Source organism: Myxocyprinus asiaticus, chromosome 9, assembly GCF_019703515.2.
Source record: "Myxocyprinus asiaticus isolate MX2 ecotype Aquarium Trade chromosome 9, UBuf_Myxa_2, whole genome shotgun sequence".
NCBI lineage: Eukaryota > Metazoa > Chordata > Actinopteri > Cypriniformes > Catostomidae > Myxocyprinus > Myxocyprinus asiaticus.
Window position 1 is genome coordinate 42,080,993 of NC_059352.1, and position 14,701 is coordinate 42,095,693.

The following is a 14,701-nucleotide window of genomic DNA, read 5'->3' on the forward strand; positions in this document are numbered from 1 at the left end:
TGTTTTTGGCACCATTCAGAGTAAATTCTAGAGACTGTTGTGTTTGAAACTCCCAGGAGATCAGCAGTTACAGAAATACTCAAACCAGCCCATCTGGCACCAACAATCATGCCACGACAGAAATCACTGAGATCACATTTTTTTCCCCATTCTGATGGTTGATGTGAACATTAACTGAAGCTCCTGACCCGTATCTGCTGATTTTATGCACTTCACTGCTGCAACATGATTGGCTGATTAGATAATCGCATGGATGATTGTTGGTGCCAGATGGGCTGGTTTGAGTATTTCTGTAACTGCTGATCTCCTGGGATTTTTCGCACACAACAGTCTCTAGAATTTAGAGGTCAACAGAGAATGGCCAGACTGGTTTGAACGGACAAAGTCTACGGTAACTCAGATAACTGCTCTGTACAATTGTGGTGAGAAGAATAGCATCTCAGAATGCTATTCTGAGATGCAGGTTGGCGCTGTTTTGGTGGCACGAGGGGGGTCTACACAATATTAGGCAGGTGGTTTTAATGTTGTGTTTTATCGGTGTATACTTTACACTGCACACATACTGTGTGAATTGTGTGTATAAGCATGGAATAGCAAAATAAACTGCTTATTTTGCCAAAATGTGCACTATACAACCAGAACACACTGGAACACTGTATCCCACAATGTGGATATTGGATTAAAATCACAAAACAACTATGTTTAATTTCAAGATTATTGAACTTGAAATGCCAATTAAAATGTTCATCTTTAATACATTATTATAATACAAAAGAAATGTGACCTCATCAAACACAGCGGACAGTAACAATTAAGCAATCGCTGACTTCTTCATTTAAAAAAAATAAACAGACCTGTTGTGTATCAGGACCAGTTTGACTTTACCATAGCTCACTGTGCACAACTGCAGGGGAAATGAAAGGAAAACAGACAGAATTTGGCTTTGATACATATGGATTGCTTTAAACCTTTTTTAAAACTTCCTGTAAAATTGAAATGAAATTGATTATCTGGCAGCTCACACACACCTTAATAAACTGCACAATTCCCTCTGGCACGGAGGTCTTGCTGAGTTTCTGCAGGTACTCTACAATGTCAGAGGTCTGCAGACCAACACTGACTGCGGCGTAGAGAGTATACGCTGTCAGCTTGTACTCGTGCACATGTGTGGGTCTGCAAACTGGCTCTGCTACAGCCACAAGGAAGTCCTGAGCGTATTTATATACAGGAGAGAAAGCCTCCAGGAAGATATGACCATCAGGAGCCTACAAGACAATCAAACATAGACACAATGGAACAGATAGATTATTGTTCCTGATCTTGACACATTAGGCTCATATAATTGCAACTCATAACTCATATCTTACCACCCACAGGGGTCGTGCAGAGTGGTCGTTCTTTAGAATCATCTGTATTCTGTAGTCTTTGGCCCCATACTCATCCACTTTAGTGCTGGATTCATCCACCTGTTTCCCAGCAGCAGCAAGGATGGCCTCCTGAGACTCACTGCCCACCGCCTCTTCATCCTCTTCTTCCTCATCGTAATAACGCTTCTTGGATTTCCTCTCTAATTTGAATCAACAGATCATTTTAACATTTAGGAGTTTTAAAAACAGTGCTGATCAATCCTGCTCATGGAGTTCTATCTTCCTATCAGGGTCAGGACAAAAATGCCACAAAAAGTGACAAAAATACCCCCTGCTATTTAGCTAATATTTAAAGTGTTTTTAATCCATTATCTAATATTTGATATATATAATATTCTACATGTAATACAGTATTCTTATTGGTTTAACAGCTGCTCTGTTGTTAAATGTGAAGCTAAAATGAAGTGTTTTTTAAATTAAAGAAATTAAAATCAGCCTTGAAAACATTGTTCGTTCGTTCGGTCTGTTGGGTTTAGATTTAATAGCATTTGAGACAAGGATCTCACTGTGCAGGAAGGTGGATATTCAAGAGCTGGATGCAGCACCTCAGGTTTAGACAGTTTCATCAAAAAAAAAGCAGTAGTTTGATAAGATGTCTTCAGGTTCATCTTATGCATCAGGGATGTCATGTTACGTTTGTACTCAAATCACCTTTAACACGAGGACATGCTTCTATAATGTTCACTGCATGTCTAATTCAGTATTTATGGAAACTTTGTACATTCATCTAACTTTGTTCGTCACATTCGTCTATTTTTTTATAAAGCACAGCGTCTCTCTTACCTCGATCACTTTTATCTTTCTATCCCATGCTGCCATGCAGTATTCACTCCCCTTTTATGAATTATGTGATGGTTTCACACATTTTTCACAAACGAATCTGCGAGAAGTTTCATTATTACGCCACTGCTGTAGCAGCACACTCTTCCTCTACGCAGAGAGAACTCGATAAGTGTAAACCTGAACCAACCTCAAACCCCTATCGCCACCTGCAGGCTGAATGTGTAAGTGCGCACAGTTTAACTGTCCTCTCAACGAAGACTTTGTTTAAAATTACATTTGTATTAGGTACATTGTATATTTTAAGCTCTGTAATTGGTCAAAATGTACGTTTTTCACATTATTAACCACCTTTTAGTTTTTTTGCGTTTTATGCTGTGCTGGTCATACGTCGTCCTCTTTGACTTCAAGGATTGCCAGGTTGAGGACACGCAACAGGAACGAGCAAACTGACAATGGCAAGTGACGAGCCTTACACTGTACGTTGATCAGCTAATGTACACGTTTGCAATGTTTTATTGTTTGCAAATGATAAACCAGCTCATGTGGATTTTTTATAACTCTGTCAATGTTAGCTAGATGTATTTCTGGCTTCCATGGCTGCAATGCGTTGTGTTCGCCCGCTAACTTGTTTCAAATCTGGCAACTCGGGGTGTCCAAATACTATTGGGAAATGGGCAGTGGGCGGGATCACACAGGCCAAAATACAAACAGAAATTCCGGCCCGGAACCGACATTACAAAGTAGAATATTCAGGCTGTAGCATTGTTTTCAGAGAAGCCAGTGTTTCAACTTAGCATGTTTCCTAAATCTCTGATAACATATTATAATAATTTTATGCTTTAGTACAGTAAATTTATTACATATTGCACCATTAAACTGACAACTAGTGGAACGGATGCAGCATTATTCAAACATTTTTAGTGACGGATTTCATTGTAGAAATTCCCTATTTAGAGTCATACATGATTCATTTAATCCATGAGTGAAAATGTTCAATAACGGCAGTTACTAAGATTAAGCTAGTAGTATTCGGCTGGTCAGGTGATCCTAACATGGAAGCCCCCATGAGGGGAACCACCGAATGAAGATAGGGGGGGGGGGGGGGTTACGGGTGCCTCGTGCTGCCCCCCACAAAATGCCGCCCTGGGAAACTGCACGTCGCCCATGCCTAAATCCGCTACTGCTGCGTGCACCTCACACAGGAGTACACTGCTTGAAATTTCATGTAAACTACCCAAATTCAACTAGACACAAAACACAGTTGGTGCTTTACCCTTAAAGTAGAGTTTGTTTGTTTTTTTCCCACTGGAACAACTGGAATACAGTCCAACGATTACCATTATCAGAAATAGTGAAATATTTACCAACAGGTTCTTATGTGTGGACGATCTTCTAAACACCACACTCAAAATAATATAAGTTCATGATTTTGTCAGCAAAAATGTACAAAACAACAGAAAACTTGTGTACCAATTTCACACAAATAGCCAACATTAACCAATATTCATTCATTATTTTGTTACATAGAAAAGGCAACAGAGTAAAAACGGACAGAATATGACTGCTATAAGACACTGTATTGAACATCAGAGGATTAAACACTGAATATGAAATCAAACAAAAACTTAACACTTATGTTTTTCTTCTATTCTTCACTGACACTGTTGTTTTTAAGGCTGTTGAGTCACTGTGTTTTTGTAGCCATTTGTTTTGTTTTTTAGTCTTTTTTTGTTTTTGAAGTTATGAAGCAAAGCAGATGTTGTGCTAAGGTTCCCATAGTCATACTGATGTAAAATGAGGCTGTGCTATTGGCATGGCAATGGTGAACGTTGTTCTATGCTCCTGCATCAGAGATGCAGTTGGAGAATCTGTATGTGTAGAGTCTGTTATCGGCTCCTCCACTCAAAATCAACTAGAAATAGAAAACAAGATAAGAAGTATGAGAAAAAGAGAGATTGACACATCTGCAGAACTGTACACTGATTTACATCACTGTTAAAGTCCACAGGAATAGAGCAAAACAGTCTAGTTGCAGAAGTAAAAATCCCATTCCTAACTACTTATAAACCTTTTAAGACAGACTTACCGCTAGCTCTGGGGTTGTTAATCGATTATAGATGCTTCTGTTGAAGCCATCAGTCGGTGTTATTTCAACATTTCTTGGTTGAGAACTACACTACCCATGATCTTGAAAAGATATCCACCAATCAGAGAATCGTAGCAAACAAAACGCACCAAAAGAGCACAGCGGCGACCACCCATTCCCATGAAGCATTGTGGGTGATTGAGTTGGTCTCTCTACTCACTCAAACTAAGTATTTGTATATATCTGAATATTTTGCAAGAAACTTAAAATATATATATTCTATACTTAAAAATCAACAACTTGAAAGGAATAGTTCAGTAAATATTCTCTCATCATTTGCTCACTCACATGCCATCCCACATGTATATAACTTTTGTGTTTCTGCAGAACACAAATGAAGATTTTTAGAAGAATATTTCAGCTCTGTAGGTCCATACAATGCAAGTGAAAGGTGACCAGAACTTTGACCCTCCAAAAAGCACATAAAGGCAACATAAAAGTAATCTATCAGACTCCAGTGGTTTAATCAATGTCTTCTGAAGCGATATAATAGATTTTGGGTGAGAACAGACCAAAATATAACTCCTTTTTTTACTGTACATCTTGCGTTTGACGCATGCTTAAGAGTTCTAGATGGCACTAGTAAGTGTAATCAAGCTAAAAATCATGATTGCCAAGGAGACTGCAGATGTCAAGATGTACAGTGAAAAAGGAGTTCTATTTTGGTCTCTTCTCACCCAAAACCAATTGGATTGCTTCAGAAGACATGGATTAAACCACTGGAGTTTTATGGATTACCTTTATGTGACTTATGTGCTTTTTGGAGCTTCAAAGTTTTGGTCACCATTCATTTGCATTGTATGGACCTGCAAAGCTGAGATATTATTCTAAAAAGTAAAGTAAGGCTGGGCAGGCACGTTTGCACTTGATTGGTTCAGTGTAAATGTATTTCCTATTAAAACAAGAAGCCACAAAACTCCAATTTTTATTACATGGGGTCTTCTAAGGAATAGTTTGCCCCAAAATAAAAATTCTGTCATTTCTCACCCTCATGTTAATAAAAATAACAGCATACCAGTTTGGTGAGGGTGACTAAATAATGACAAAAATGTTAATTTTGGGTGAACTCTTCTTAACAGTGCCAGCAGCCATATCACCCTGCAGCACTTGCCTGGTTGCCCTCTATAGCTAAGCAGGATTGAGCCTGGCCAGTACCTGAATGGGAGACCTCCTGGGGAAAACTAAGGTTGCTGCTGGAAGAGGTATTAGGGAGACCAGCAGGGGGTGCTCACCCTGTGGTCTGTGTGGGTCCTAATGCCCCGGTATAGTGACGTAGACACTATACTGAAAAAAGGCACCATCTTTTGGATGAGATGTTAAACCGAGGTCCTGACTCTAAGTGGTCATTAAAAATCCCACTTCTCGTAAAGAGCAGGGGTGTAACCCCAGTGTCCTGGCCAAATTCCCCCCATTGGCCCTTTTCAATCATGGCCTCCTAATAATCCCCATCCATTAATTGGCTCTATAACTCTGCTCTCTCCTCACCACCAATAGCTGGTGTGTGGTGAGCGTACTGGCGCACTATGGCTGCAGTTGCAACATCCAGGTGGATGCTGCACACTGGTGGTGGTTGAGGAGATTCCCCCTATACTATGTAAAGTGCTTTGAGTGCTAGAAAAGCGTTATATAAATGTAAGGAATTATTATTAATTATTATTATAACAGTGGCATGTGCAAGTAATACACAAACAAATATTGGATATTTTGATGTTGTACCCCATTCTCTGTCCAGTCAGCACATAGTACTTTGTCTTCATGGGCAGCAAGATCATACAGCGGAGCTTTACAGCTATAAACATGAAGAGAGAAGAAACCATGCTTAGGGACAGATAGGGAACAGAATGCAGTCTACTGATGACTGAATGTGATAGTGTAGTGTATATGTAAGTCACACACCTCCTGGTGTCCCACAGTTTGACCATGTTGTCTAGAGATCCTGACACTAACTGCTGCTCATGAGAAGGAGACCACCTGACTGCCGTCACCCAACCATTATGGGATGTGAGAGAGAGGAGAACTAAAGAGCCATCTGAAAGAGAGAGGTAGAGATTACTAGAGTGGGAAGAGGGGGCAAAATTAAGCATACTGCAAAGGAATCTATTATGGTCACCTTTAGATCTTGGGTCCCACAGTCGCACATGTCTATCAGTGCTGCCCGAGGCCAGACGACGACACAGTGGAGAGTATGAGATACAATTGAAAACCTTACTGCCTGTCTGCAATGCAATAACATCACTTTGTAAATCTATCAGTACTTATACTATCCAGTCACACAAAAAAAACAAAAAAAATCAACAACTCTTTAATAAAAGAAAACATGAAGTTAATCAGTCATATCAGGAATAGTTCACCTAATAATGAAAATTCTGTTATCATTTACTCATCCCCATGTCATAAGGGTTTAAAAACAACAAGAGGGTAAGTGACATTTTCTATTCCTGTAGGTTCTGAAACCCAAATATTTAACAAATAAGACTCTTTAATCATTAGACTCTGACTCACTAGAGTACTCTTCTGCCCACCAGTCTCAGCATCCCATAGGCGGATGGTGTGGTCCCATGATGCACTGCACAGCTCCTCTGCATCCATCCAGAGCACAGATGACACAGCCTCATTATGACCAGACAGAGTCATGAGTGGAGTCTACAGCACAACAAGAGTTTGTGAAATTGTCAAGCATTAACTGACAAAAATCCTTGCGTCAAGAAGATTTGTAGATAGATTCTCACCCGTGTGAGCCCCATCTGTTCTGTTTTCTGTTTTTTGCGTGGCCTGTTGGGTTCCTCAATCTCATCCTCTTCTTCTGTCGACACTGATGACAAAAAAAAAAAAAAAAAAGATAAAAAATACAAACCACAATTTAAAAGGTGCTAAAATTACAGACATCAATTTCCATATGAGGCGGAAGCTTTCCGATATTTTTTAATAACACATCTCATAGTTTGAACCATACCGAAAACGTTTTAAAGGGGTCTTGACATGCCTTTTTTATATGTTCCTTGAGGTTAAATATTGTTATTATAATATTAAGTAAAGTGTTTTGCACAGAAAACAGTCATATTTTTGTAAAACATTATCATTTTCCAGCCTCATTCTGACTTTCCATTAGAAACACTCGGTTTTGGTGCCGCTTCTCCTTTAAGACTTAACAGTAAATGCTCACTTTTATGATTTGCTCTCTGCTCTTGACTGACCTGCTCTCTCTACTTGCCACTGCACTGGGCGGGCTACGGAAGTGATTAAAGGTAAAGCAGGCATTGATGCAGTCAGATGCAAATGTCTATCACAGTGTGACATCACAATGTGGAGGAAGTGGAGAACAAGTCATTTTGGCAGCTTGGTTTCAACAAATGCTCTTATTGAAGGAGAAATTTTCAGTTCTGAAACTTACAGTATGTTTTTATAGTACAATGACCTCTTATATGTCAAAAGATCAAGGAAAATTGTATTCCTCATGACATGACTCCTTTAAAGAAAGCATACCTGCTGACCAAATCTTAAGCATTTTATCCCATGAGCCACTGCAGAACTGAAGAGGAAACAAAACATGAGACTTATGAATAGCAGATAAGATTTATTAAAATACTTGTATGAATGTAACTGCATTAGATATCAAACCATGTGGCGTTTCTTTCAAAGATAGCACAAACACAATTTTCAAGCAAAACAATTAACAAAAATGTGTCTGTTAGGTTTTGAATAATAAAACAATAGATGTATTGTTCAAAATTAAGACAAATTATTTGCCACTTTTTTTCTCTCCCCTTTTCTCCCCAATTTGGAATGCCTAATTCCCAATGCACTCTAAGAATGCCTAATTCCCAATGCACACTAAGTCATCGTGGTGGCGTAGTATCTCGCCTCAATCCGGGTGGCGGAGGACGAATCTCAGTTGCCTCCGTGTCTGAGACCATCAATCTGCACATCTTATCACGTGGCTTGTTGAGCGCGTTACCGCGGAGACATAGCATGTGTGGAGGCTTCACACTATTCTCCGCAGCATTCACGCACAACTCACCACACACCCCAACGAGACTGAGAACCACATTATAGTGACCACGAGGAGGTTACCCTGTGTGACACTAACATCCGGGCCAATTTGGTAGCTTAGGAGACCTGGCTGGAGTCACTGAGCACGCCCTGGATTCAAACTCGCGACTCTAGGGGTGGTAGTCAGCGTCTTTACTCGCTGAGCTACCAAAGTTCCCCAATTATTTGCTACTTTGATAGTTTACTTTCTAATGCAATGGCTTTCATACTTTTTTTAAGTGTCAGACAAGAAATATGCACACACCTTTGTCCTGCTGGGGTCGACAGCAACAGTGTCTACACTTCCTGCGTGTCCACGGCAACAGTGTCGGGCCTTCACTTTGTTCCTTTCCGAGTTCCACTCCCACAGCAGAATGGTTTGATCCAGAGATGCAGTCAGGAGCACAGAGTTCAGACCATCTAAGAGCCACAAAACCAGAACCATCAAACCGAAATGCATCTTTCTGTTTAAGTCGACAAGAACTCAAAACTGACCCCATTTCCTTTATGTACATTCCTAATCTTCATAAGTGCACATTATTACATGTAAATAACATGTTTGTCTTTGTAATCTTTAATTAAAATGTTATAACATGTTCCACCTCTGAAACGACTTTTCTTTTTGGCTGATGTCACGAATCTCTCTAATTTTTCAACCCCTCCCCTCCAAACACCGTCTCCATTCTGGCATGTAACACCCACTTTCTGATGGATAAAATCAAGTACCGCCCAACAGATTTTCTGCATTGAATATCCTGTTTAGCTTGGGTAAAATGGGTTATGAATCATTTACACACGTTCATACATATATACCAATTAGATGTCTCATACTTTGATTTGGTCCGGCAATCTAACAAATAAATTAACTAATAAATGAGTTTGAAGTACATTTAAGTCTCTAACCTCTCTTTACCCAGGCCACATCTTTCACAACATCAGTGTGTCCAGCCACAGTGATCACTGCCTTCCCCTCCATAGACCAGATCCGTGCTGTCTTATCATAAGAGCCTGTGACGATCCTGAAAACAAGGCAGAAGAACAAGTTTAATATATCAGTCACAAAACTGTTCAAGCACACAGATTTTTAGCTTTCTGTTAAGAATTTTTCTCTACAGCTGCGGAGCACTGCATGGTTCATCGAGAGAATTAAGAGGAATGAAGAATAAAAGAGAGAAGGAAAGGGGACCATGGTGTGTCTCGCTAGACACATGAAACTCACCATTCAGCATCTGCCTCCACAGAGCTGATCCAGTCATCATGCATGATACACTCCTCTGGTTGTGGGGCAGTGAACTTCTCTACATACTCTATTTCTACAACTTCTTCCTGAAAACACAAGCTCAGATGAGGCTCATATACAGTTAATATACATTACTGGTCAAAAGTTTAGACACACCTACTAATTTTTATTAGCATTTTCTACATTTTAGAACTACAGTAAAGTTATTAAAACTAAGAAATAATACAAATGGGAATTATGTAGTGACCAAAAAATGTCAAAACAAAACTCTAAATATCTAAAACTCATATATATATATATATATATATATATATATATATATTAGTACCCGACCGATTTATTAGCCTTTCACAGATATATCGTATCGGCGTATATGTTTTCCAGATATGAAAACTTTTTTTCAGAACATATAATGCAGAAAACAATGCTTGGGGTGATTTAGAATTGGTGTCAAAACGTAGTTGGTCCAGCAGAGTGTGCTCCAACTCCATTGTTTTCAGAGCTGAGCTGACGGTGGTTCTGCAGACAGTGCGGAGTTAAGCGGTGTCTTCACGGTAAGTTGCTAGCTAGTTTGTGAAACACATACTGGAAAGTTAATAAACAATGACCCCATCATTTTCCCTTTTCAATATAACTAATAAAACGTTAACCCTGTCCCTGACAACCATGTCACTCCTGTTTATCACATCTGTTTGCTGTGTTAGCCAGCTATAGTTTGTCAGTGCAGTCAGTAATATAGCAGATTGAAAGGTAAACATCTTTTTGCATCTCAGCAGACAACGGTGCGGTGGTGGATTGAGTCTGTTGATTTCACGCTAAGTTGTTACCTAGTTGGTGAGACGCAATGCTGAAAAGTAAATAAACAATGTCCGTCTTTTACTCTTAGTGACAACGAGCTTATAGCTAACTAGCCAACCACGTAGCTACTTTCATACCTTGTCAGCGTGTAAACGTATTCACCACCAAAGAGTTTTGTTCAGGATTCGCAGTTTGGTACCCCCTTCAACTGAACAATTCCAGTCATTGCATTTACAAAATATAATATTTAAAAGTCTGGTTTTCCACCATTGAAAGTTTCCCCTGAACTTGTATAGCAGAATACAGTGTAACACCGCTGCCGCTGTTTATCTCTTGACTCGGCAGGTGTAAACGCTTCTTGTTTTACAACCTGCCCCTAATTGACTGGCAGTATTAAAATAGTCAGCATTTGACTGATACTAAACAGTACTACTAATGTTTATTTAGCAATTTATTTTATTTTTATTTATTTAAATGGTCAGCCATTGACGGATACTGAACATACAGTACTGATTTTTATTTAGCTATTTATTGTATTTTTATTTATTCTTTATTTAAATGGTCAGCAACTGACTGATACTAAACATACAGTACTGATGTTTATTTAGCTATTTATTGTATTTTTTTTATTCTTTATTTAAATGGTCAGCAATTGACGTACTAAACATACAGTACGGATTTTTATTTAGCTATCATTAATTTATTCTTTATTTAAATGGTCAGCAACTGACTGATACTAAACATACAGTACTGATTTTTATTTAGCTATAATTTTAATTTATTATTTATTTAAATGGTCAGCAGCTGACTGATACTGAACATACGGTGCTGATGTTTATTTAGCTATTTATTATATTTTTATTTATTCTTTATTTTTTCAGTGTTCATTTCTAGAATTTGTTGACAATGTATAATGATAATGTCAAATATTCTTTGATAAAAATATTTGTTTAAGAAAGCAGCCTTCTGAGTACCTTTGCATAGTCATATCGGTGCAAAATCGGTGCACAATCCACATAGAAAAGGTCTGTTTGTTTGTAGATCACTGTTTTATTTTGGAATTATGCTATAAAAAAGTACAAAGAGGTACAAAAGCTTTTTCACTGTTCTAACAACAACTAATTTCCATTGAACATGGATTGGATCTGTTGAACATTACAGGCCAAAATTTGTAAGACAGCCACAATGAAAGATACATAGAAGAAAAAAACCTAAAAAAAAAACTAAATACGATAACATGATGATTGATATGAAAAAAGGTTATTTTGTACTTCTGTTTTTGCAGATCAAAACAACAGAAGTCACATTTTACATGTATCTACTGTATATAATAGAACATTAAAAACTAATACTATGCATATGTTGGGCAATTCTACAGAAAGGTAAACCACATAATGGAAAAATAAAAAGTTTAAACCAAAGGAACAAAACACACCTTAAATTCTGTATTAGTGTAGTGGTATAATGGACAATCGATAACGGCATACAGACCGCTAGAGGGTGCCGCTTGCTCATACAGCGCTGACTAAAGTGCTGAATGCAGAAGCGAAGCCTTTTAAGATCACGCAAGCCATACTGCGATTTCAATCTTAATTCAATCAATCAAGCAACATTAATGGATTTCATACCGATATCTCAGAATTCAAAGTCTGCTGGTTTCAAAGCATTTTGTATGGTTTCCCACATCATGTAGCCTATAGGTAAGTGCTGTTTCCATAACTGTCACGTCCATTTATGGTGGTTTTTCTGCATTAACATAAGAACGAGAAAGAATAAATATTGTATATAAATATTACATGATTTTAGGAGTGCCAACCCTCCTACATACCGCTCTGAGTTTCAGTGATGGGTCTGCTTTTGGTCGATAAAGTATAAGGGAACACAGCTTGAAAAAATGTTGATGTTCTAACAGCTAAATGTTCAGCCTAGAATAAAGCAGTGTTTTTAGGAAGGCTGCAAGACTTCTGTGTTGTAACATGTTGCCATGTAAAACCTGCTTCACTTCTGATGCACAGTAGGGTTAGGGTCACATTTGATTAAGTTAATTGCCATACTGTTGAGATGTTTTCTGTCTCCATATGACTGGCCAGCGAGGTGCGCAGAAACTGCCCTCGGACCAGGAAGTCAAACTCAACATGTTTGTGTCCCGCTGTAAACACAGACACCAGTGATAATCAATAAAACTAAATAGAAAACAATAACTAAGCACTGCTGCTCAGTTATAGTCTGCTGAAAAAGTCATAGTCTGATCATTAGATCAATAATCAGAATATATATATACACTGGCGGCCAAAAGTTTGGAATAATGTATAGATTTTTCTCTTATGGAAAGAAACTGGTACTTTTATTCACCAAACTGGTATTCAACTGATCACAATGTATAGTCAGGACATTAATAAAGTGAAAAATTACTATTACAATCTGAAAAACATTGCCAGAACTTCTTAAAACTACTTCAAAGAGTTCTCATCAAAATATTCCTCCATGTGCAGCAATGACAGCTTTGCAAATCCTTGGCATTCTAGCTGTCAGTTTGTCCAGATACTCATGTGACATTTCACCCCACGCTTCCTGTAGCTCTTGCCATAGATGTGGCTGTCTTGTCGGGCACTTCTCACGCACCTTACAGTCTAGCTGATCACACAAAAGCTCAATGGGGTTAAGATCCATAACACTCTTTTCCAATTATCTGTTGTCCAATGCCTGTGTTTCTTTGCCCACTCTAACCTTTTCTTTTTGTTTTTCTGTTTCAAAAGTGGCTTTTTCTTTGCAATTCTTCCCATAAGGCCTGCACCCCTGAGTCTTCTCTTTACTGTTGTACATGAAACTGGTGTTGAGTGGGTAGAATTCAATGAAGCTGTCAGCTGAGGACATGTGAGGTGTCTATTTCTCAAACTAGAAACTCTGATGTACTTATCCTCTTGTTTAGTTGTACATCTGGCCTTCCACATCTCTTTCTGTCCTTGTTAGAACCAAATGTCCTTTGTCTTTGAAGACTCTAGTGTACACCTTTGTATGATATCTTCAGTTTTTTGGCAATTTCAAGCATTGTATAGCCTTCATTCCTCAAAACAATGATTGACTTACGAGTTTCTAGAGAAAGCTGTTTTTTATGCCATTTTTGACCTAATATTGACCTTAAGACATGCAAGTCTATTGCATACTGTGACAACTCAAAAACAAAAACTAAGTTAAGCTTCATTTAACAAACCAAATAGCTTTCAACTGTGTTTGATATAATGGCAAGTGATTTTCTAATACCAAATTAGCATGATTACTCAAGGGTAAGGTGCTGGAGTGATGGCAGCTGGAAATAACTTTTTTCAAATAGTGATGGTGCTGTTTTTTACATCAGTAATGTCCTGACTATACTTTGTGATCAGTTGAATGCCACTTTGGTGAATTAATGTACCAATTTCCTTCTGAAACAGCAAAATATGTACATTATTCCAAACTTTTGGCCGCCTGTGTATATAAGAATATAAAAAACTAATTCGAAAAAAAAAGTGATCAAAATGAATGAGGAAACATATGATTAGTGAGCTCACCATCCTTAGCTTCAAGCAGCTTGTTGATTACACAGCTGAGGTCTGTCACCCCAGAAGCAGCAGGGATGGAGAATGGGACATCATCTATCAAATACCTACAGAAAAGAGCATTATGTACTTATGGTGCAAACACAGCATACACCTACACATCTTAAACGTTGTTAACTACTGCTGTTCCTAATGTAAGAACAGTGGTTATAAATAAATAATTTCTATCATCTGAACACTGTGAATACAACAGCTCTCTGACAGAGCAGAAGTCAGCTACACATCTCTTGGCTACCACAACAAAATCTATGAGCTAGCTGTACTGTTGCATTATGCACAACGAAAAATACTCACTTTTTGTTTTCGGTGAAGAACCGGGCCTGTAGCTGCGACATTTTATCTTTTTTGACGGTAAATATTTAAAATGCACATCTGGTTACCAGCGAACTCCACTTTGTGTGCGATACTTTGCCACCATGTAGTTCCAAGTGCGTGCGTGAGGAAGACGTGACTGTAGATCGCAGAGCAATCGAAGTTCGACGATTTTGCGCGCCACTGTGTATGTCAGTGTTGAGCTCCTTTCACTCACTGAGGAAAATCTGGGTTTAAATGAATATTTCGGGTTCAATACAAGTTTAGAAGAGGTGCAAAAAGAAAGGGAAGAAATTGTACAGCACAGACGGAAAGAAGGACTGGAAAAAAAAATACAAATAATAATGAGAGTAGCAGAGAGATATTTGGT

General features: G+C 38.4%; 1 protein-coding gene and 1 pseudogene across 2 annotated transcripts; both read right to left on the reverse strand.

Moving 5' to 3' along the window:
* LOC127446282 (general transcription and DNA repair factor IIH helicase subunit XPB-like) overlaps positions 1-2,238 on the reverse strand; it is a 33,532-nt pseudogene extending 31,294 nt beyond the window's left edge.
* A 1,530-nt stretch (positions 2,239-3,768) lies between these two features.
* On the reverse strand, positions 3,769-14,477 carry LOC127446276 (ribosome biogenesis protein wdr12-like). Of its 2 annotated transcripts, XM_051707051.1 has the most exons (13): positions 14,314-14,477; positions 13,972-14,066; positions 12,478-12,572; positions 9,605-9,711; positions 9,289-9,404; positions 8,651-8,805; positions 7,840-7,885; positions 7,086-7,168; positions 6,859-6,999; positions 6,467-6,572; positions 6,253-6,385; positions 6,073-6,145; positions 3,769-4,122 (listed from the first exon to the last, which is right to left on the reverse strand). In XM_051707051.1, exons 1-13 carry the CDS (start codon positions 14,352-14,354, stop codon positions 4,045-4,047), a joined length of 1,269 nt encoding a protein of 422 aa, XP_051563011.1. In that variant the 5' UTR covers positions 14,355-14,477; the 3' UTR covers positions 3,769-4,044. The 2 variants fall into 2 exon arrangements, with proteins under 2 accessions (XP_051563011.1, XP_051563012.1); XM_051707052.1 differs by lacking the exon at positions 14,314-14,477 and having other exon boundaries at positions 12,052-12,572; positions 13,972-14,025.
* Between the last annotated feature and the right edge of the window lie 224 nt (positions 14,478-14,701).